Here is a 21,058-nt window from a genome sequence, read left to right on the forward strand (position 1 = left end):
TATCGTGGGTAGCCTCACTTTTAGATAATGTTAGAGGTTCACTGGCGAAACCCTACAAAATATAAGGACTCCTTCTGGACTGCTGCAGTTTGGGTGCCACTGTGTCCCCAGGGAACAGCTGAGAGTCACACAGATGATGGATGGAACCTCGGGAAGGTCAATTAGAGCCGGTCCTCGAAGGGTGAAGGGTGAAGGGTAAAGGAAGGGTGGAAGAGAGACTAATAAAACTCATCAACAAGGTCTTTTAGTTCCAGGTTTGTAGATGGTCCCACGCACTATAGTAGAATTCACAGTAACAGATGTGAGATCTTGCGAGATCTCCTGGGTCTTCTGAGAAAAGGTTTAGAATGAGTGTGAACATGGCAAAAATCAGGCTGATAGCACGCAGCGACAAGAATTAAAGGTTTGGGAGCGAACACTTGGTTGTTCCTAAGATATAAACCCAACATTTTAAAAGATCTCTATTTTGCATGTTTCCACTCTTCTGTTTTAATGAACGTTACACACATACACGTACACGTGTATGTACATATGTGTAAGTCACATGGAGAGCATGGTGTGTAAAGCTGACTCTCTTGTTGACAGCTCTGGGATGCCAGCTGTCCTGTGTATGAAACAGTATTCAAGACTCCACTGAGGGACTTCCCTGGCGATCCAGTGGTTAAGACTCCTCACTACCAATGCAGGGGGCACGGGTTCGATCCCTGGTCAGGGAACTAAGGTCTCGCATGCCGCTCAGCGCAGCCAAAATGAAAAAAACAAAGCAACGACAACAAAAAAGAATTAAAAAAAAAGAAAAGACACCACTGAGCCCAGCTGCAGGCACACGAGATGTTGGGACTAGATTATCCACCAAGAGGGCATTAAAGTAGGAAGAACCCTGAGCCGCTCAGCACGATGGAAGAGTTCTGGCCTCTCCTCCAGTGTAGGGATGCAGGATGTGCTGGGCAGGATTTGCGAGCGCCTCCCAGGGAGACCAGGGCTATCCGCGAGGGGACGGGGTCAGGGAGGGGCTCACGCTGGCCTCCCCGAAGGCGGGTCCAGCCCCACTCACCCCCACCCGGGAGCTTCATCTTCGGAGAAACACTTTCTGGCGTATAATCAGTTTTCCCGGAGATGGAGAGCTCACCCCCATCCGATGACAGGAGGATGACTTGGTAACTGGAATTCCCAGAGGCATGAGGTGGAGCCCAGCCTGGGAAGAAAGGCCGGCTCTGAACGCCCACTGCTCTGAGGCTCCCACATACCTGTCTCGACCACCCTCCAGGCTCCTTGTCGCCGTCCCCATCAGCCGCCCATGCGACAGTGGGGACCTGCACCAGCCCGCCCGGCTGTACCACCTCCCGCATCCCCCTTCTTCTCCAGCGGCCATCCCCCCACCCCCGAGCCTCGGCCAACCTCTCCCAGAGCTGGGACTCCCCACTTTGCGAACACACCCGCTGCTTCTCCAGCTCCCTCAGATCCCCACAAAAGCAGAAGATTCTTCATTCATCTGCAGTGGGCAGAGGCTTACAGGTGTGCCTGAGAGGGAAGTCTGGGATGCCCCGGGTTGAATTCCAACGAGGCTAACGGAGGAAAGGGAGGTAAAAACGTTAGACCCCGACTGAAAGTGCAAACCACGAACGTGGGGTGGCACCAGCTGTAGTCCAGTCTACTCCCCTCCATGTTCTCCCAGGTCCTCAACCCTCGCTTCTCTCTGCTCCTGGCCTTTCTTTCCTCTGCAGCTGGACCTGTAGCTTGACCTCTTCAACGGCCCTCTCATCAACATCAACCACCTTGCTGCCCCCGCCCCTCTGCTGCCCCCGCCGGACCCCCGGGCCTGAGTGCACGGGCCGTCTGCATTCCCCGTTATCCAACCAGCTGGGCGCTGCTGGGGGAAAACCGCACGCTAACACGGTGTGCTAGGGTGTGGGGTCTACAGTTCGTACATCTCTTCCACCCAGGCACCCCAAACTTCTTTCTCTGGCGCACCATTAAGCCTCTGCCCCTGACAGCACACGGCCTCTGCTTAACCAGAGAGGAGGAACCATCAGAATGAACCCCTCAACTCTCCGGACACCCAGCAGCATCACACTGAGCTACACTTGCAGCTCCTCCCCTCTGCGGCCAAGGACGGGGGGGTGGGGGGGGCGGTGTCCTCCTGCTGGGCTTGGATCTATCCCTCCCCTTCCCCACTCCCTTGACCCATCTCTCCCCAACCCCACTCCAGAACCTTCCAAAGCCCCGGTTATACTCACTCTTGCCCCTCCCCATGGACATGTGCTCAGGTCTTCCCTTCCTTAAGAGTGGTCTCCCTCCCCAAGCCTCAAATGCCCTCTTCCTTTTTTATCCACATCCAAGCTGCTCAATGAGCTGTCTCCCCCAGGCTTCGATTCTGCATCCCCCAGTACAATCCTCAGCCCCTGAAGACTGGCTTCTGCTCACCAGGTTGCCCGTGACTTTGTGTGGGAGGTGGGGAGCATCCAGGGTCAGCAGAGCCTTGTCCTGTGTGTCACAGGCCCCAGAGCGGCATGAACCGTGTGTGGGAAGGAGGGCTGAGGCCTGGGGACGGTGCAGCGGGCCTCAGGGCATTTCTGGCCCTGGAACACACGTGTGTGCGCACGTGCGCATGCATACGTGTGTACCTGTGTGCAGCGGCTGGGTACACACACGCACACGTGCACGTGTGTGCATGTGTGTGGTTAGGTGGCCGTGGGCAGCTTCACGGCTACTACCTTGTTCTTCCTGAGACCTGCTGTGATCAGGCCGGAACCAAACCCAATTGATTTACCTCCTATGTGACTGTGACCACATTTCCCGTATCAAAAATTGAGACACAATGTCTGACGATAGGTCGGACATTTGAGTTGGGACCACCCTTGAGAAGACCTGGGAAAGCTGGCTGCGCGCAAAGCAGGGGGACAGAAATCACAGCCGAACACCCCGGCCGGATTCTGAGACAGCAAGTTCTGCTGGTGAGATGCCCGCATCTCAGCCACCCTCTCTTCCAGGGCCTCGCCCAAGTGCTCCCCAGGCTGACTGTAAGCTCAGGAGCAGGAAACAGAAGTGACCCCGAGGCATGCCACGCCCGCCACTGGCAGGAGACAGCCTGGAGCAGTCTCTCCGACCCTCTCCTGGACGGCTGCCAGAACAGCTGGCAAAGCGGAGGGCAAGGTAGATTCAGTCGTCCCCCCAGCTGGGAGCAGCTCAGGTGCCCCCGCCGGCTGACAGGTCCATCAACTCTCCTACGGCCACACACTGAAGTGGGCCCAGGCTTCTGCGGGGACCAGTGTATCTTGGAAGCACGTCCCATCTTTCCCTCTTATTTTCTATGTGCAGGGGAAAGGATATGATTCCCGGAAGCCTAGGTTTGAACCCTGACTATGTACAACCTGACTCACTGGCGGGCTTACAAGACAGTTTCACAGAGTCTAGGGTTTCTGTTTCTTCCTGATGGGACCTCAGACAATGAGCTCTCTGTGTCCCTGCACTGTTATTTCATCACTGACACTGATCTTCCATGTCAAACAAACGTCACTCCTCGTCTCTCTTCCTCTCTCTGTTCTGAGACCCAGGAACCATCGTTTCCTGAGGTCAACACGCAACGGAATGTTATCTCAAAGGGAATTCTGATCCAGAGAAATCACAGGTCACTGTTTCCTTGTAAAGGGGGGCTGTGTAAGGCGAGCGCAAACTAGGCTGGGGAGATGTGTGCCCTTATTTCCGAGGCTAGCTCTCTTTTCGGAAACAAAGCACTCCCTGCTATTAAAACTTATCCTAAGAAGTGGGTGGACGTCCAAGCTGGGGTTCTGTCTGCACCAAGGGAAAACTAATACACGCTTTTGTTGTTGAAACTCGTGTCTTGATTTGATTAGAAACTCCGGGGTCATTTGAGGTCAAAGTGTGCTCCACTTTCTCTGTTCTGCCCAGGAGGACCGGGGAGGACGGAAGGCAAAGTTCTCGGGGAGGAAAGCATCTCAAGTGACAAGACTTTCTATGGACTTGGAGATGCCAGGAAGCCCAGGAATAGGAACGAGATGCATGTTCCTCTTGGATTCGGGGAAGCGGTGCTCAATCCACACCCACAACTCGGGTAAAAGGTACCCAGCCAAAAGTAATTGCTGTGGGGATAAGCAAACTGGGCGAGGCCATGGGTCCGGGGCTCAATACGGACATCATTCTGCTAAAAACTTTTATAAAATAACCAAAGTTGTCAATCCAAACTGTGGACTGTGCATACCGGAGAAAGGTCCCCGTAACCTGGGGTACGTTTTCAAATGCATCAACAGCCAAGAATTAGGAGGGCTTTGATGGGGCAGCGGGGGAGGAATGTCAAGGCAGGCCCTTCCATAAGTAAACTGAGTACAGATGGGTATTTTGCTAAGACTGATGGAATGATCTTTGCCCTTTTCTCCACGTTGCCAAACTTCCTCCCATAACTTAAACAAAATTAAAGAAAAAAAAGAGCCATGGGGCTGGGCCCGCCTTGTCCTTCATGTATGTGGTACATCTACCACCACCGGCTCCCACGGGCCAGTATCCTTCTGTGAGGTGGTCTGTTCTCAGGACAGCCCCACAGAGCCTAGTAAGAGATGCTGTCATGTGGCCAGTGAGTGATACAGCTCTTAGGAACTTAAGGTCCAGTTTTATATCCTGCATCCAGAACAGGGCCACCCAGGTTTCTTATATTTCTCCTTCTTTTCCATGGTGGAAAAAGAGGCTTTATCTTGATTGTTTTTCTAAACTTGAACTCTAGGTCTGTCTTTTAAAAAAGAATCCATTAAAACTGGCAGTCAGTATTTAATTTAAAAAGCCAACAGAGTTAATAACTTGTTACTTAACTTTCTCGATCATCCAGGCTGGGGTTGGCAGGCTTGCTAATAGTTACCTGTCCTTGGGCCAAATACCTGCACAGTATGAGGCAATGGCTTTTTTTCAACGACAAAAGACATTTAAACCCCTGTTGGTCCCAATGAGGTGATAAATGGCTCTTGGCTTCTTTAAATCTAGGGAACATAAAGTAAACTCACCTTGAAAATTTGCTGGGACCTTCTCCATCTTCATCATCAAAGTCCATTCTGAAAAGTCAAGATCACGAGTGAGCATTCATTATAGGTAGGACATTTAACTGGACGCATGAGCTGGTGGCTCACGGGGGTTTTATTTGGTCAGATCGCTCTCCAACAATCCCAACCCTTGGCAGTGCAAAAAACAGTATCTCTACGCAGTCATTGTACAGGTCCGAGACAAGAAAGGGCAGAATGAAAGGTCTACAGTACCAGTGCCATTAATTATATGATTGGGGACTTCTGCAAAAGTGCTGGAATATCAACTCGAACCCTTCTAGAACCCTATACAGGCTGCCAGTGGGTTGCTCAGGCTGTGCTGGAAAAGCCAACACCCCTTATCTCCCACCGCCTTTGGGGATACCTGCTCCCCTCCACATCATCTATTCCACAGGGAGACTTCCTTCTTTAACTTCTTTTGTGGTATATTAACAGACTGAGAAAGCTCAAGAGGGTTTCAAAAACAGGAAGTTTTAAGGGCAATGAAGGGATTATGAGGAAAAGAACATAGACTACTGGTTGTGCCATGTGAGGACTTCGCTGCTCTGGATGAGTCAACACGGAAAGGGCATTTAAGGCCATTATCCTATAAACTCCAGGTCCAAGTAAATGGGTGTGCGTGAGAAACAGTCTCTTGGGCCCCAAGCTACACAAAGTGCCTGTCTGCTTATTGAAGCTCACCCAATAAATACTCAAGATTCCCATTTTACTGGGCCTCTCCAAATACACATAAAACAAAAAGGTTTGATAGATATTTCTTTCACTGATATCCCAAACTCTCCTTCTCAAAAAAACAAACAACAAAAAACCACTCCTGAAGATGTCAGAGCAGAGCAGGTACTTATTTAAGGTGTACCCAGAGTCTTGGGGAACAACACAGAAACAGTGCAGACGTCTTGGCCCTCCTGGACATTTGGGGGAAGTGGGGTTCCTTGGGGGAAGACGTCTCAGGGCCACTGCATCCTCCGTCTTGTTCTCAGTGGAACTGAGGGACTAAGTGGGACATAGTTTCCGTGGACCCCAAGCAGAAGGGAGGCCATCCTGCCTGGCGGCCAACAGCTTGCCACCAGAATGGCGGGTGTGCTCTAGGACCACAGCTACATATGCCAGGGCTGCTGGCCTCACAGGGAACATGATCCTCCCCTCAGCTCTCAGGGTGGGGGCCCCAGTGGGTAATGGGTGATGGGGGAAAGGCACAGGGCACCCAGGCCACCAGGAAATGGCCAGTTGCATAGGAAGAGCCACCACTGGACAAGCACATGGGAGAGGCTCCTAATGAGATAAATCGTACTCTCTAGGCTTTGGGGTTACTTGGGGGACCTCGGCACTGTGATGACATAGGGCAAAGGAACATTGTCTTCTTTAAAATGGTATCACATGTTTACTTTTGTATTGTTTTATGTGCAGTGTGGCCAGAGTTCTAATCTGAGTGGAACTGATGGGATCGCCTGCCAGTTTGGAATCCCTGATTTCCAGGCACCAGGGCTTGCACTGGCTGCTTGGAATAAAAGAACAAAAGGAGTTACATAACTGGGAGAGATGACAGCAATGTTAACAAAAATACTTCTGCACAAAGAGGAGGGAAGGCGGGGAAGAAAAGTGGTAAGAAAGGGAAAGTAGAGTTAAAACACCACTGGGAGAGACAGACATGCACCCCCTACAATGCAGACTGGGCAGCCGGGCACCAGACAGCAGCTGCAGAGTTGCCTATGTTGTGGGGAAATGGGGGCTGAACGCACGGCTTTCTAAATGAAGTAGAGTCATCAATATACTGCTTAGCTACTGAGTCATCACCTCACCTCTCCTGAAAAATTACGTCTGGGAGATAGCACCAAAAATGCTGCTCCCGGAGCCTCTGGGCCTTTGCAGAGCTACAGAACCACACTGCCACCCAGTGTTCATCACGGGTAAGAGCGACTTTGCTGCAGACACGAAGGTTACTTAACACCCCTGGGCTGTCAAAAACAGACTAGTGTTAAGAAAAAGAACTCGCGCTTTCAAAATTCTAATGGATTTATGCAAGCATTTAGCAAAATCTCAAGTGGGTGTGAGATGTACAGTTATCTTTAAAATGCCTTTCAGGTCAAGCTGAAATGAGTGTGATAATCTGGCTCCTGCAAGATACAATTTATTAGTCAGCCTTCCCTCCTCAGGCTGCATGATCTTTGGGGTACTTAGGGTGACCAACTGTCCTGATTTTCCCAGAATGTGGGGATCTGTGGAGGTACTGGGCGTCAGTGCTAAAACTGGGAAAGTCCTGGGCCAACCAGGACGGTTGGTCACCAGAGTTTTTGTTAAGGACAGCTTGGCTCTTTACCTGATCCTCATGCAGCAGACAGATGGGGAAGCAAGCCATGCGGTAAACGGTCCCAGTCTGGATCAGGTCAGCCCAGTCGAGCAGAGAGTGTAAGAGAGGGACGGCCAGGCTCTGGAGCCAGAGTTTTCTGAAGTCTGCTGAAAACTTAGGAAGCAGGATTTGGCTATGAAAACTTAGGGACCATAAAACTGTGCCTTCCCACCTGTGTAAGTGCGTGATCACACGTGTGCTGCGATCACATCCAGGAATTTTGAAATGCATAATGTGGGTGTGAACTCAGGAGAGAAATCAGGACACAAACAACCGTTCAGATCCTCGGGGTAACTCACTTGACCCCAAAGCGGTCTCACTGCTCATCAGCCACACAGAAAAAAATTCAACTTCTGAGGAGAGAAGGATCTTTCGGAGGGGTACTTGCCAAGACGCTGCCTTTGGGCCTTCTGTCACCAATTCAAATGCTCCACTTTAAATATGACTACAATAGCTATGTTTATTTCTTCTGCTATAAAAACTCTGAGTAAATCATCCTTCATGTCTTTTATGTGTCTCTATTATACTTAAGCATCTGGATAATAAGGGAGAGAAATCAAAATATGACTTTTAAGTCCTGCTGTATTCACTTTAAAGAATTCGGTACAATAAGTGGATGATATAAGAGTCCTCAAAAGGTGGGCTGAGAATGCATTTTACCTCACTTTCCTGTTGCTGAGCATGAATTCTAACCTCGATAAAAAGCCGTGAAAAGCATTTCTGAGCTTGCGGCTAGTTAAGAGTGAGTGATGTGGATCTGCCTAACAGCGATTGCATAATAATAATAATAATGCATCATCAAATATGAGTCAGCAAATAATTCACTTATGCTCTTATGAGAGAAGATGAGACGCCGTGCCAATAAGGCTGGTTCTAGAGTGCAGCAAAGGAGCGACCCCAGGCCAGCGTGAAGCTGCTGCTGAAAAAAAGAGAAGTGACACGGGTGCCAGCCAACACCCTTCCTTCAGGGCCTGGGCCAGCTGACTGGGGCTACAGCAACACTACTGCAGAAATTCGAACCAAGCAAAACATCTGCTTATGTCATATGTCTTTTACTCAACCACATTCCAGCAGCCGTGGGGTTAGACTGCAGGGAGACGCTGGCCTACTGACTGCACACAATTTGGAAATCGTTTCCCTCCAATGACAATATTTTAGAAGCCCAACAAGGGCTTCTAAAGGCAGCGGGAAGGGGCTGGTACACCCTCACCCCTCCACCCTCACCCTCCCTCCCCAACAAGGGCTGACTTGACTCTGGGGGTGGGCACAGCCTAATGACAGCCACTTCCCCTGTCACTTGAAAAGCACCAAGTGTGCCCTGTGGATGCCCTCCATGCCGGCCCACCCCGTCACTGGGATCAGGGAGTTCTCTACAAAAATGCAATCCAGGTGACTTGCTTCTGGTCACTTCTGCCACACATGTGGAATCACTTTTCAAAGAATCTGAAACTTCTGAACCTTCACCTTTGTCCCAGCTGCTAGCAGAGCACGCTGCTTGCTACGATGCTTACTGGGGAAGCCGTCAGGGGAGCGGGAAGAGCATTCATTCATCAGAGGATCCACGCGCAGGGCCAGGAATGTGGCCGGGGGATCCAAACCCCACGAGGGGTCAGTTCTACTTGGCTCTGAAACACCAGGGCTGGGTGGTCATGCTGGGAATCTGGGACACGTCCCTCCACCAGAATCACCAGGTCAGGGCGGGAAGACCTATAGGCAGGGAATAGGGGGCGGGAGGCAGGTCCTTACCTCTCCCAACCCCCCACTCCTCTGCTCTCTCCTTCTCCGCCTCCCTGTGTCTCCAGCTGCGCCCCACAATCTCAGAGAGGAGGAGGAGGAGGAGGAAGAGCACCGTGGCAGTGACAGGGGAGCGCGCGTAAATGCGCCACGGTACGGGCTGGGCGCCGCAGCGGGGTGACCTGCTTTTTGATGAATGCGACTTCCGTCAGGACTGAGCGCGCAGGCTGTGGTCAGCGGAGCGTCATCGCTGCTGTGGCTGTCCTACGACCGCGGTGGCCCTCCATCACAGAATTTCAGCAAAACACGTAAAAATACCAGATGTGACAGTTACTATGGAAACTGCCGCGTAAAAATGGAGGTTTCCTTGCTGAGACGCAGAGGATACATCCCTCAGTCACAGGGGCTTAGCAGAAGAAAGCACGGTTTGCCTGCTCTTCCTTCTGACGGGGAAAAGGAGGCAGGCGCACGGGCTCCACAAATGAGGAGAATAAAGGACGACCCCCCCGGAGGAGGTCGGCTCCTTGATCTGCCTTTCTGAGGCGCGGGCCCTCATCCTGCTGGTTGGGTAGCGTGCTGGCAATTGCTGTTCGTCCCCTTGAATCTCTGGTTTCTTTGCTTGGTGTGGTGCTTCCTTGCTCCTAAGTGGGAGTGACCTCTGGGCTCTGTCTCAGTCCACCCCAGGTCCCCCTCCAGCTCCAGTGTCACGCCGTGTATGTGTGACCTGGTAGGGAAAGGGGCAGCCTGGAGGGACCTCTTCAGAAAGGAGACCGAGGCCACTGTCCGGTTATCAGCTCAGGCAGCGGGCAGAAGTCAGGGTCTGGACGCCAGGAACTCGGAGGTCAAGGAGGGCAGTAGCCTCAGCTCGCCACAGCCCAGCAAGGAGGGCAGTAGCCTCAGCTCGCCACAGCCCAGCCCCGCGCAAAGCGTAGGCCCAGCGCACACCCCACGGGAGGGGCGGCAGAGGCTCAGCGACTCCCCTGCACGGAGAGGGCTCCTTGTCCTGCGAATACTGGGGCCCAGCATCTCTGCCTGCCCTTGGCCCCGGCCCAGCCCACCTTCCTGCATCAAAGAGTCCTGTGCTACAGAGGTAGAGAACAAACATATGGACACCAAGGAGGGGAAAGTGGCGGGGAGGGGGGGTGGTTGTGGGATGAACTGGGAGATTGGGATTGACATGTATACACTAATGTGTATAAAATGGATAATTAATAAGAACCGGCTGTATAAAAAAATAAAATTAAATTTAAAAAAAATTTTTTTAAATGTTAAATATACAGGAAAAAAAAAAAAAAGAAAAAAAGAAACAAAAAGAGTCCTGTGCTTCCTCCTCTTAAAAAGGATTGGGCCCGCAATGAGGCTCTGTCCCCAGGGAATGGAAGTTAGCCAGCACAGACATTTAAAATAATTTTTAAAAGGCCTGGCATCTTAAAAAAAAATTCAGTAAGTTTATATGTTGACATCAAGTGCATTCTTTCAACAACCCACACTCCACTGAGCTTAGCACCTAGTTAACAAGAATAGCTGCTTAAAATAGGATGTCTGGGTTTGTAGTAAGCCCTAGGGCAGGCTGCTTCCTCCTATAAAGCTGATCTCAGGAGTTCTGCCCCAGGCACCACACTGCTCGTGAGAGCTCTGTTGGAAGGAACGCTGACTGCATCAGCATCCTGGTGGGGAGCGAGCTGAATGGAGGGGAGAAAGCTGGGGAACCAGACTCCATTACCCTCTCACTAATCACCAAAATCTTAGCCCTTCTTTTAAAGACTACTACACACACAGCAGTCTTTTCACCACGTCAAATTATAACGCTGAAGGGGCTTTTTCATCCTACTCCATTCCATTCCAGAGCCTCATAACATACCTGCTCCCCCTCCCCCAGCCCCCTTTAAGAATCACACTGGTTTAAAAGCGACTCTTAGGTTTAAAATGATGGACCATTTTAAAAATGAGCCTGGATTCTTGTCTTCCTGGGGAGACCTGGGTTATTGGAAATTGCATTAATAGGACAAATTGATTCTACTTCATGAAAGTATTTGTCTATCAAATATTTCATTCTATGTCAATGTCTATTCTATTTCATGAAAGTATTTGTCTATCAAATATTTCATTGAAAATAAAATTGATTCAATGAAGGAAAGGAGTTGGTTGATACACAGAGTCTGAAAATGTCGGTTATGTTTTTCCTGCAGGGATCTGTGTTGGTTGATTGGTTTCGTAGATCTCTGCACAGCTACAGACACCATACATCACGAGTAGATGTCGTTTTGGGTTCCATCAGTTTAAGAATGATGGTCTTTCTGGTCCCACCAGAACTTACCAACTTTACTGGCAGAGCAGGTTACAATGTAAGCTGCCCAGCCTTTAGGTGCTGGGCTAGAGCCAGTTTTTCGGAAAGGAATTCCTGCACACCACCTAGCAAAGACGGGTAGACGGAACAAAGAACAGAAAGCACCAGAGGGATCTTTGCTGCCCACAGGGGCTGAAGCTCGACCTGCAGGGCTGCCCTCCAGCTGGTGGGCTCAGGCAGGAGGATAGGTAAGCCCCCTCCCTCAGAGAGATGGCCTGAGCAAAGCCCAGCAGGAACATAGAGCCATTCTCACCACAAGCACAAGCAAACAGAAGTCCCCAGCTGGGTGCTGAGGCCCCAAAACACTCAGAGGCAAATCACATGCATAGTTAGGAATCTTGCAAAATCTAAACAGGATGCAAACTGCTGAGCTTTTATTCTCCAGGAGGGGGAGAGACAATATTTTCCTAACAGGTCAAGAGTGTTGCTCAACACGTATTTAAGCCCAATTCCTGGAACCACCGAGGTTGCTTACCCAGAGCGCCGCTTTCCTCCGCGGGCGGGCATGGCCCCAGCCATCCTCACCTGTCCAGAGGCCGCCATGGGGGCAACGGGCAATGTCACCGATCCAGGGATGTCCGAAGCCATTTCTGCAATTCAGCAAAGATGAGAGGTTTGCTTAATGCCAGAAAAGTCCAGGAATAAGCAAGAAGATTGTCCGGCAGACCAAAAGCACCACCTGGGAGGAGAATCCAGGGACCTGGGTCCTGGGCCCATCATTAGTCACGTGACGCAGCTGAGCCCTTCCCCTGTCTGGAAAAGGATATCCCTGGGCAGTATGCCCATACTTAGTTTAGGTGGTAAAAAAAAGAGTTTGCGTAGCTAACTTAGCTTTCATAAAGAGCTCCTGTCACCTGGCGGCGGGTAAGACGTTCAGGAATCCAGGCATGTGGCCAAAGCTTAAGGGGAAGGACCCCACTGCTGGTCCCAACTACTGGTAGCCCCCATGGGGCCAACCCAGAGATCGCCTGCAGCACCACCACTGATGCTCGGTCCTCACCCTGGGCATCTGTGTTCAAGCGGAAAGTCTGTTCCCCTTTTTAAACTTGGACTCAGAATCACTGAATATAGAGCCCTGCCTGGCCCTCCATTCACGCTGAGGACAGTGAGGTCCAGGGGCCTTAAAAGCATCCCTTCTGGCTGCACGGTAAGCCAGTGACAACAGCTCTCCACAGCCAGGACTTTCTAGGAAGAAATGTTAATTTAAAGAATAAGTAGGTCTTTGTTATTCTCTTTCTGACTTACTTCACTCTGTATGAGACTCCAGGTGTGGTACAAACGAATCTATTTGCAGGGCAGGAATAGAGACACAAGACATAGAGAACAGACGTGTGGACACGGTGCGGGGAAGGGGAGGGTGGGATGAATTGGGAGATTAGGTTTGACAGAAATACACTACCATGTGTAAAATAGATAGCTAGTGGGAACCTGCTGTAGAGCACAGGGAGCTCAGCTCGGTGCTCTGTGATGGCCTAGATGGGTGGGATGGGCGGGGGAGGTCCAAGAGGGAGGGGATATATGTACACGTATAGCTGATTCACTTCATTGTACAGCAGAAACCAACACACCATTGTAAAGCAATTATACTCCAAATGAAAAAAAAAAAGAACAGGTATATCTGGCATTAGACGAGAGTACCTTTCCAGTACATCTTTATCATAATGTATTATTGCTTATAAGCTAGAAACTTTCAGAAGCTTGTTAAGGCCAAGGTACACATCCCTAACGTCAAAGAAACCACAGTTTCTTTGGTTTCAAAAAATTTCTCCTTCCCATTTTGTGGAGAGTTCTTGAACTCAGATGCCCTTTCCTCAGACCATTAAATGTCAAAAGCAATACTCCAGGGGCCTCTCTGATCCTGTTTATTGTTCTTGGGAATGACTTCCACAGGGCTCGATTTTCTCAGCCCAACTCTTATCCAGGGCAGAAGGGAAGCAACAGTCTACGAAAATGTATTTCAGAAAGACAGTCTGGGATAAAGACAGGGATCTGGGCCCTTGTTAGTGAGGGAATGTTGGTGATGCTCAAAAGTGTTAAGTTACTGCTCTCTGCCCCTTCCCAGAAACCACGGAGGCATCTGACAGCTGACCCACAGTTATGTCCAAAGACATTGTGTTTAATAAACATACTCTAAGGTCAACTTGAACTAGTCCACTCACAAGTTCTGTAGAATTTTACAGTACTAATAAACAAAATCTTAATTTAGCTACTCCACTATGTTCACAAAAATTTGAGGGCTATTAGTTTTTTTTGTTTTTGTTTTTAACTAATGTACACATAAGAAAGTACTCAAGGACAAAAAAAAAAAAAATCCCTTTCTTAAAGCAATGCTCTCCTCTAAACAATTCCTGTACTGGATTTGTGACAGCTAAGCAGTATGAAGAGCAATGACCTCATAACCTTATATCTGCCTGCTTCTGATAAGAAATCTGTATTTTTTTCTGCTATGGATGCTAAAGCACGTTAAGTCCGTTAAGTCCCCAAATTAAAAGGCTGAATCACTGCCAGTGCAAACATGGGCGAAAACAAAAGTCACCACTTCCCAAAGTAAGTCCCACAGAACATCAGGCCCTTAAGATTCTCCAGGAAAAAGGGCTGCGTGGTCAAACAGGTTAGGGAAAAGCCACACACTTATCCCCCTTCTCGAAGATTTCAGTGCCCACCAAAAAACTGAGAAGTCCTGATATAAGGACGTTTGTTTACTTGTGACTAAGCCAGCGCATCATAAAGGTCTCTAATGGCGGAAACTCTTAAAATGTGTTCTCCGAACAACTCGTGTTCCACGGGACACTAGTGTAAGTATTTTAAAGTCAACCACCTCATTCTTGCCTTTGAGTTAAGGAAACGTCAGGCTGGAGGAGATCTTTGCCATTGTCTGCACACCTGGAAAGGCCCACCCTTTCCCTGTGTAGCTACCCTCCAGCTCGGAGGTGGGGAGTGGGGAGGAAGGAGTGGAAAACGGAAGGCAATGTGCAGTTAGGAAAGCAGATGATATCTGTCCCATTTTATTTGGGGAAAACAAAGGTGCAGACGGTGAAGTTCCACAAAAACCCTGGCTGTGGGGCAAGAGTTGAGGAATATGGAAAGTCCAATCCTTTCCTCAAATAGATGAGGGAAACAAGGAAAAAGAGATTAAGTGACTTCCACAGGTGCCCACGGTGGACCAGGGGCCGGGCCAGGGGCAGGCCCAGTCTTGCTGTCACGTCATGTTTCCCGCGATGAAGTTTCACTGGCCCAGAAAAAGGGCCAGCTCTGCGAGGACAGGCCCACACCAGCCTGCCTCCATCAGACCCCACTAGGTATCTCCTTGTGCCCTCCAGGCTTGGTGAGAGATACCAAGTGCAAGTGGACAGGCAGACACAAGTAGTTTCTACCACAGAGAAAGTGTATGCTTCATGAAGGCCATGTGGCGGATATGCTGAGTTGGCTACAATCTTTACATGTGATATGCATGTGTCACAGAGCCCGTGCACCATGGGATAAGGGGAGGTGGGGAGCAAGGGGGCCTTATATGCAAATACATCGACATAATTTGAAAATGAGAGGCACATACGCATCTCCAGCAAAGGGGGCTACACACACAATACAGAAAGATGGCGGCTCACCATCCACAATGTCCAAAACTCCCCCCTGCCCCATCCCACATTCAAAAGCATTTCTAAGAAGACCTGACTCATTCTAGGTTTACGTTTTCTCCTGTAAACTGCATCTGTATATCATGTACCTTTTTCTCTACTGAGACTCAGAGGTTTTTTCTCATCTATTTGTATGATCTTTTTTTATGACAAAGATATTAGAGCTTTGCCACATTTTCTGAAAATCCTTTACAATATTTTTCCAATCTGTTGCTTGTTTTTTTAGGTTGAGAAATTTTTTAATGCTAGAGAAAGCTTTAAGAGGTAGAGTTTTATTGGTCAGCTTGGGTTGCCATAACAAAATACCACAGACGGGGGGACTAAACAAAAGAAATGTATTTTCTCACAGTTCAGGGACTGGGAAGTCCAAAAACAAGGTGCCAGCCAATTTGGGTGCCAGTGAGAATCCTCTTCCCGGTTTACAGACCCCCTGCTCTCTGTGTCGTCACATTTTCTCTTCTTCTAAGGCCACCAATCCTAGGGCCCTACTCTTATGACCTCATTTAAACTTAATTACCTCCCATAAGCTCTAGCTTCAAATGCAGTCAATGGTGGGTGGTGGTGGGGTGGTACGGTTAGGGCTTCAACATATGAATTTTGAGAAGATGATATAATTCAGTTCACAGCAGAAGAAAAGATCAATTGTCCTAACCTCATTTATTCGAGTCCTTCCTTTTCCCCATAAGTTTTTTTGATGCTCCCTCTGTCTTACATTTTATTTGTACATAGAAAATGTGTCTGTTTCTAGAATATCTATTTTCTTTTTTGGTCAATTACCCAGTTATCTATACTTGCTCTAGTATTGCACCATTATAACACACTTAGCGATGCAAGTTTCTCTCACTGCTCTTACCTTTCAGAATTATCTTTGTTCTTCTGGCTTATTCTTCCATTTAAATTTTAGAATAATTTGATTAAGATATAAAGTTTAACCTCCTTTGGAAATTAATTGGATTATCTTGAACCTACAAATTAATTTTCGAGAAAAGTGACATTTTTGCAACATTTAGAATTTTCAACAAAAAATTGACATAAGCCTATAATTTACTCAAGACTTCATTTTTAGCTCAATAAAGTCTTGCATTTTCATCATACAGATCCCCCCACTTTCTCATTCAGTTTATTTCTAGGTACTTTGTGATGTTATTATGATGTGATGTTGTGTTGTGTATTGTGATCATTGCTACTAGTGTGAATGAGATCTCCTTTCCCAGATTACTTTCTGATTGGTTACTAGCTATGAAGACAATTGTGCTACAATAACTCTGTCATGCTTGATGTCAACTGATTCGATCAGCAGCTAAGATAGGTGTTGCCCTCCCCTCCCTTGCTGTTCCATGTATGTTTTATGCTTTCAAAATTTGCATGCCTGGCTAAAGAGTTTCTAGCGCCATTGCCACATGTCCTGCCATTTCACCAAATTTTTTAAATTGTTGTAATAATTCATCATTAATTTTTCTGAATTTTCTAATTTTACAAATCCTATGGGGTACAAATAATGATACTATTTTCTCACTTTAAATAGTTAAAGGTTTAATTTCTTTTCATGTCTTACGTCACTGGCCAGAACTTCCAGAATATTCAATAATAATGACCAATAACTGGGTAACAGAAAGGCCACAGAGCTTTGCAGTGAAACATACCTGGTTTCAAATCACAACTCAAATAGTTCCTAGCAATAATCTACTTTAAAGGATCATTTAAAAAATTAAGGATAATGTATATGAAGAGCTTAACACAGTGCCTGGGAGGGAAAAAAAACTCTCAAGCAGCAATGATTAAAATTATCATGATTATGGTGATGGTAAGCAAACTTGCTTGGTCCTTGAATTTAATTGTAATGACCTGCTGGTTTAAGACAAATATGCTTTATGACATCAAGGAAATCTGCTCCTATCCCATTTTCTTAGTTTTTTCAAGGAACGGATGTCTCACTTTATCAAATGCCATTGTGGTAACTAAAATAGTGTTTTAGATACGAAACAAACCAAGTGAAAGATGCAATCGATGAGACTAAAATTCACTTTAAAGGTTAAACTTTTCTCTAATGTCTTTTAGGAGCCACTCTTAATACATTCAAATAAAAATATAAAAAACATGTCTCTCTCATCTGTAATCTATGTTCATATCTACCAATGTAATCAGCTGTCAGCCTTCTTTGGAAAAGTGACTACTGCTCCCAAGATCTGGCAACTTTTTCATATGACCCGAATGTAAGTTACCAAAGCTCCTAGGACACCCATCCAGGAAAGGTGGCCAGAAGAAGGTCACTCACCAGGTCAGAGGTGAGGGTCTCCAAGGCAGAGCCCATTATTTATTTATTTATTTATTTGGCTGTGTTGGGTCTTCACTGCTGCGCTCAGGCTTTCTCTAGTTGTGGGAAGTGGGGGCTACTCTTCATTGCACTGCGAGGGCTTCTCATTTGCATTGGCTTCTTGTTGCAGAGCACAGGCTCTAGGCTCACAGGCTTCAGTAGTTGTGGCCCACGGGCTCAGCAGTTGTGGCTCACGGGCTCTAGAGTGCAGGCTTAGTTGCTCTGCAGCATGCGGGATCTTCCGGACTAGGGCTCAAACCCGTGTCCCCTGCATTGGGAGGTGGTTTCTTAACCACTGTGCTACCAGGGAAGTCCCAGAGCCTGGTATTATATATCTAGATGGAAAGTAGCCCCATAAGCCCATTGTTGATTTTCTCCAGGGCTATTGAATTTCACTCCAAAAGGAAGAAAAGTGGAACCTTGACCATAGCACTGGGCAGAGAGAAAATCAAGTTGGAAAACTACTGGGTGACAATGTGGCCATGGTCATACCTTGCCCCTGGGGTGTACATGAACACAGCCTTTGTGAAGGATGAGTTGGCAGTATGCGTCAAGAGACATTAAGTTACCCATGGCTCACAAGAGGATGCCACAGCTGTGTGTGTGTGTGTGTGTGTGTGTGTGTGTACTTAATATATGCACAGAAAAAGACCGGAAGGCAGATACAAGTACACCAATGTGTTAAACTTGGCTATTTTTGTTGTGGAAATTATAGATGGGTTTTATTTTCTCCTAAAAGCTCTTTTTGTTTTTGAATATAAAAGGTTTTTTTCTTCAACAACATGTGTTAATTTAACATTAATCTAATGACGTGTTAATTTAATGACCACAAATAGAGAAATAAGTATTTTTAAAGGGTTTCATTGTAAGCCACAGTCGAAAGCATATATAGCTGGAGAGCTAGAAGCAGTGAACGAATCAGATTGAGATAAAGGAAGGGGATATCTTTTTAATAACAAGAGTGTCCAACAATGGAATGGATTGGCTAAATAATAATGATAAACATCCTATACAAAAATATGTAAAATATTTTTGTATAAAGGCAATAAGATTTATGTTGAGCGCTCACTATGTCCCTAGCTCTTCACGTGTGCTTTACATCCAGCCTACAAGAGAGGTATAAAGTCAACTCATTCTACAGATGAGGGAACTTGGGCAGAGAGAGGTCAGGGCCATGCCTCGGTCACATGACTGCGAAGCAGCAGAGCGGGCTCTCGCCACTCAGCCACCCCCTGCAGGGCCCTCTCCCCTCAAGGTGCTCAGGCAGAGGCTGGGCGGCCAGCAGACCCCTTCCCCGGCTGGGGTGGAGGCAACCAGAGACACCGTAACATCAAGACTCTAAATCACAGGCCCAGGTGGAAGCTGCTTGACATGCAGGAAAGGTCCATGCTTTGGGGTCATGGGCAAGCTATTCATCATCCCTAAGCTCCAGTTTCCTCATCCATAAAAAAAGGAATATCCCTACATCATGCACAGTTACTGTGGTGATTATTAAGGAAGATCACTCATTGAAGACGCCTGGCAGTCTACAAGCCACAGAATGCCAAAGACTGTGGGCAACCACCAAAAGCAATGAGATTGGCATGGAAAAGAGTCTTCCTCAGAGCTTTCAGAGAGAACCAAGCCTGCTGACACTTTGATTTCAAACTTCTAGCCTCCAGACGGTGAGACAATAAATTTCTATCCTTTAAAAAAAAAAATAAAGAAGACTGGTAAATAAAAAATAAAAATAATAGATGCCTGGCAGAAGTTACTTCCCCTTTCCCCTTTGACTTTCCCCCAAGAAAAGAATGTTTTTTAAAGCAGACATTGTGTGTGTGTGGGGGGGGGGGGGCGTGTCTGTATTTTTACATAATCCTTGAGCAAAACTTAGCTTCTCTGTGCCTCAGTCTTCTATCTGTAAAATGGGCCTAATAAGACATAGTAAATCCCTCATGAGGTTGCTATGAGGATTAAAAAAGCGAATACCCATAAAGCACTTAGAATGATGTCTGGCACATAGTAAGCACTTCTAAGCATTTGCTAAGTAAAACACAGACACTAACAAAACTTACCATCATTTTCTTACTGTAAGGAATTAGGTCACTTCTGTGATTTGATTTCTATGGCTCTGTCTCACAGGAGTGCAGGAAGGGTGACAGTGGGCCACAGAAGAGGGGGGTGGCCACAGGACTGACTCCTCTGCAGCCCCACGTGCAAAACGCCCCCCAGGGTGATGCTATTACAAGGGAGACACAGGGGCTGCCGCACGCCCGGGCAGCCTGAGCCCCTGTCCTCGTCCTGTGCCGACCTCACACTGCCTCCCTACTGAGAGCTCTGCCTTTAAATGGCTGGCCCACCCACAGCCCAGGGAGAGGTCAGCAGACAGGCCCCATGTGTGCCTCCAGCCCCTCTCCCAGGTCCCTGCTGGGCTCCACAGATGCACATGTACACCCCCCGCTCTGGACTGACGCGGACACGGCTCCCTCCTCACTACACCATGCTCTCACCCAGGAGAGCCTCATCTGAGCAGGTGCACGTGCCCCCGTCACAGCCCTGGGACCCCACGGTCCCACACAGCCCCACACTGCTTTCAGAGGGTTCATGCAAGCCAGCAAGGGAGCCCAGAAATCCCAGATGAACCACCCGCACCCTCTTGACTCTGGTTCCCTGTGGGCAACCCAGGCGGGCAATGGCAAGGAATTCCAATGAGAGAAGCGTGGCGGTCATGGTCCGCACCTTGACTTCCCCCGCAGTTGAGGGCTGACCACACGTAACGAGGAGAGGCTCTAGCGCCACAGAAACATGAACACATCCTACGGACCAGAACACCACGTCAACATGCAAATCCAGTCCTAAAAGCAGAGGAGGAATTGTCAACTGTACACGTTAAGAGCTGCCACGTGTGGGGACTTCCCTGGTGGTCCAGTGGGTAAGACTGCTCGCTCCCAATGCAGGGGGCCTGGGTTCGCTCCCTGATTGAGGAATTAGATCCCACATGTATGCTGCAACTAAGATCCCTCATGCCACAACTAAGGAGCCCACATGCCGCAAGTGAGACCCAGCACAGCCAAATAAATAAATAAATAACACATAAATTAAAAAAAAAAAAAAAGAGTTGTCACATGTGGCAAAGTCACTGCTCCCCTTCGGGCCTCCCCTCAGGGTCTCCTCACCTCCCATTCTCCCTTCAATCCCCCGCAGTCAGGCCTTTATCCCTGTCACCCGGCTAGGGAGCTGGCGTCATCACAGGGGCCTCATCTCTGCCCCCACCCTTTTCTGTGGGGTGCAGCTGCCCACTCCCCATCACCAGCACTCTCTCCTGGGTTGCCAGGGGCCGCATCCCCTCCCTCCCACCTCTCAGGCCCTCCTTCTCCTCTCCTTAGCCAGCTCCCCCTCCTCCACCAGGCCTCCAGGCACTTACACCACTCCCTCTTCTCTGTTCTCCCTCCAGGTGAACCCATTCAAGCACCGCATCAGTACCATTTCTGTGCTGATGATTCACAAATCCAGTTCTCAAGTCCTGCTGTCACGTCCTAAAGGTCTCTCCATCCTCCGGGTTCTCTGCTGGCCTATCGCAGGGCCTCCTCCCTTGGTCCCTCTGCATCTAATCTCCCACTGTTTGCACAGGAGTCTGAGCTGACCAGTCCACTTCTT

General features: G+C 48.4%; 1 protein-coding gene across 8 annotated transcripts in view; it reads right to left on the minus strand.

The window, feature by feature from the left end:
* Positions 1 to 21,058, minus strand: part of ARNT2 (aryl hydrocarbon receptor nuclear translocator 2) — a 202,780-nt gene that overhangs the window by 141,640 nt on the left and 40,082 nt on the right. For 4 of the 8 annotated variants that reach the window (XM_059059151.2, XM_067030048.1, XM_067030044.1 and 1 more), the window contains exons 2-3: positions 11,949 to 12,063; positions 5,010 to 5,057 (exon numbers count right to left, since the gene is read on the minus strand). In XM_059059151.2, the coding sequence (XP_058915134.1) occupies positions 5,010 to 5,057; positions 11,949 to 12,063 (163 nt within the window). Of the gene's footprint in view, positions 1 to 5,009; positions 5,058 to 11,948; positions 12,064 to 20,884; positions 20,995 to 21,058 lie in introns of those variants that run through there. The other 4 variants (XM_067030049.1, XM_067030050.1, XM_067030051.1 and 1 more) reach the window with 2 other exon arrangements.

Source organism: Kogia breviceps, chromosome 3 (genome assembly GCF_026419965.1).
Source record: "Kogia breviceps isolate mKogBre1 chromosome 3, mKogBre1 haplotype 1, whole genome shotgun sequence".
Lineage (NCBI taxonomy): Eukaryota > Metazoa > Chordata > Mammalia > Artiodactyla > Physeteridae > Kogia > Kogia breviceps.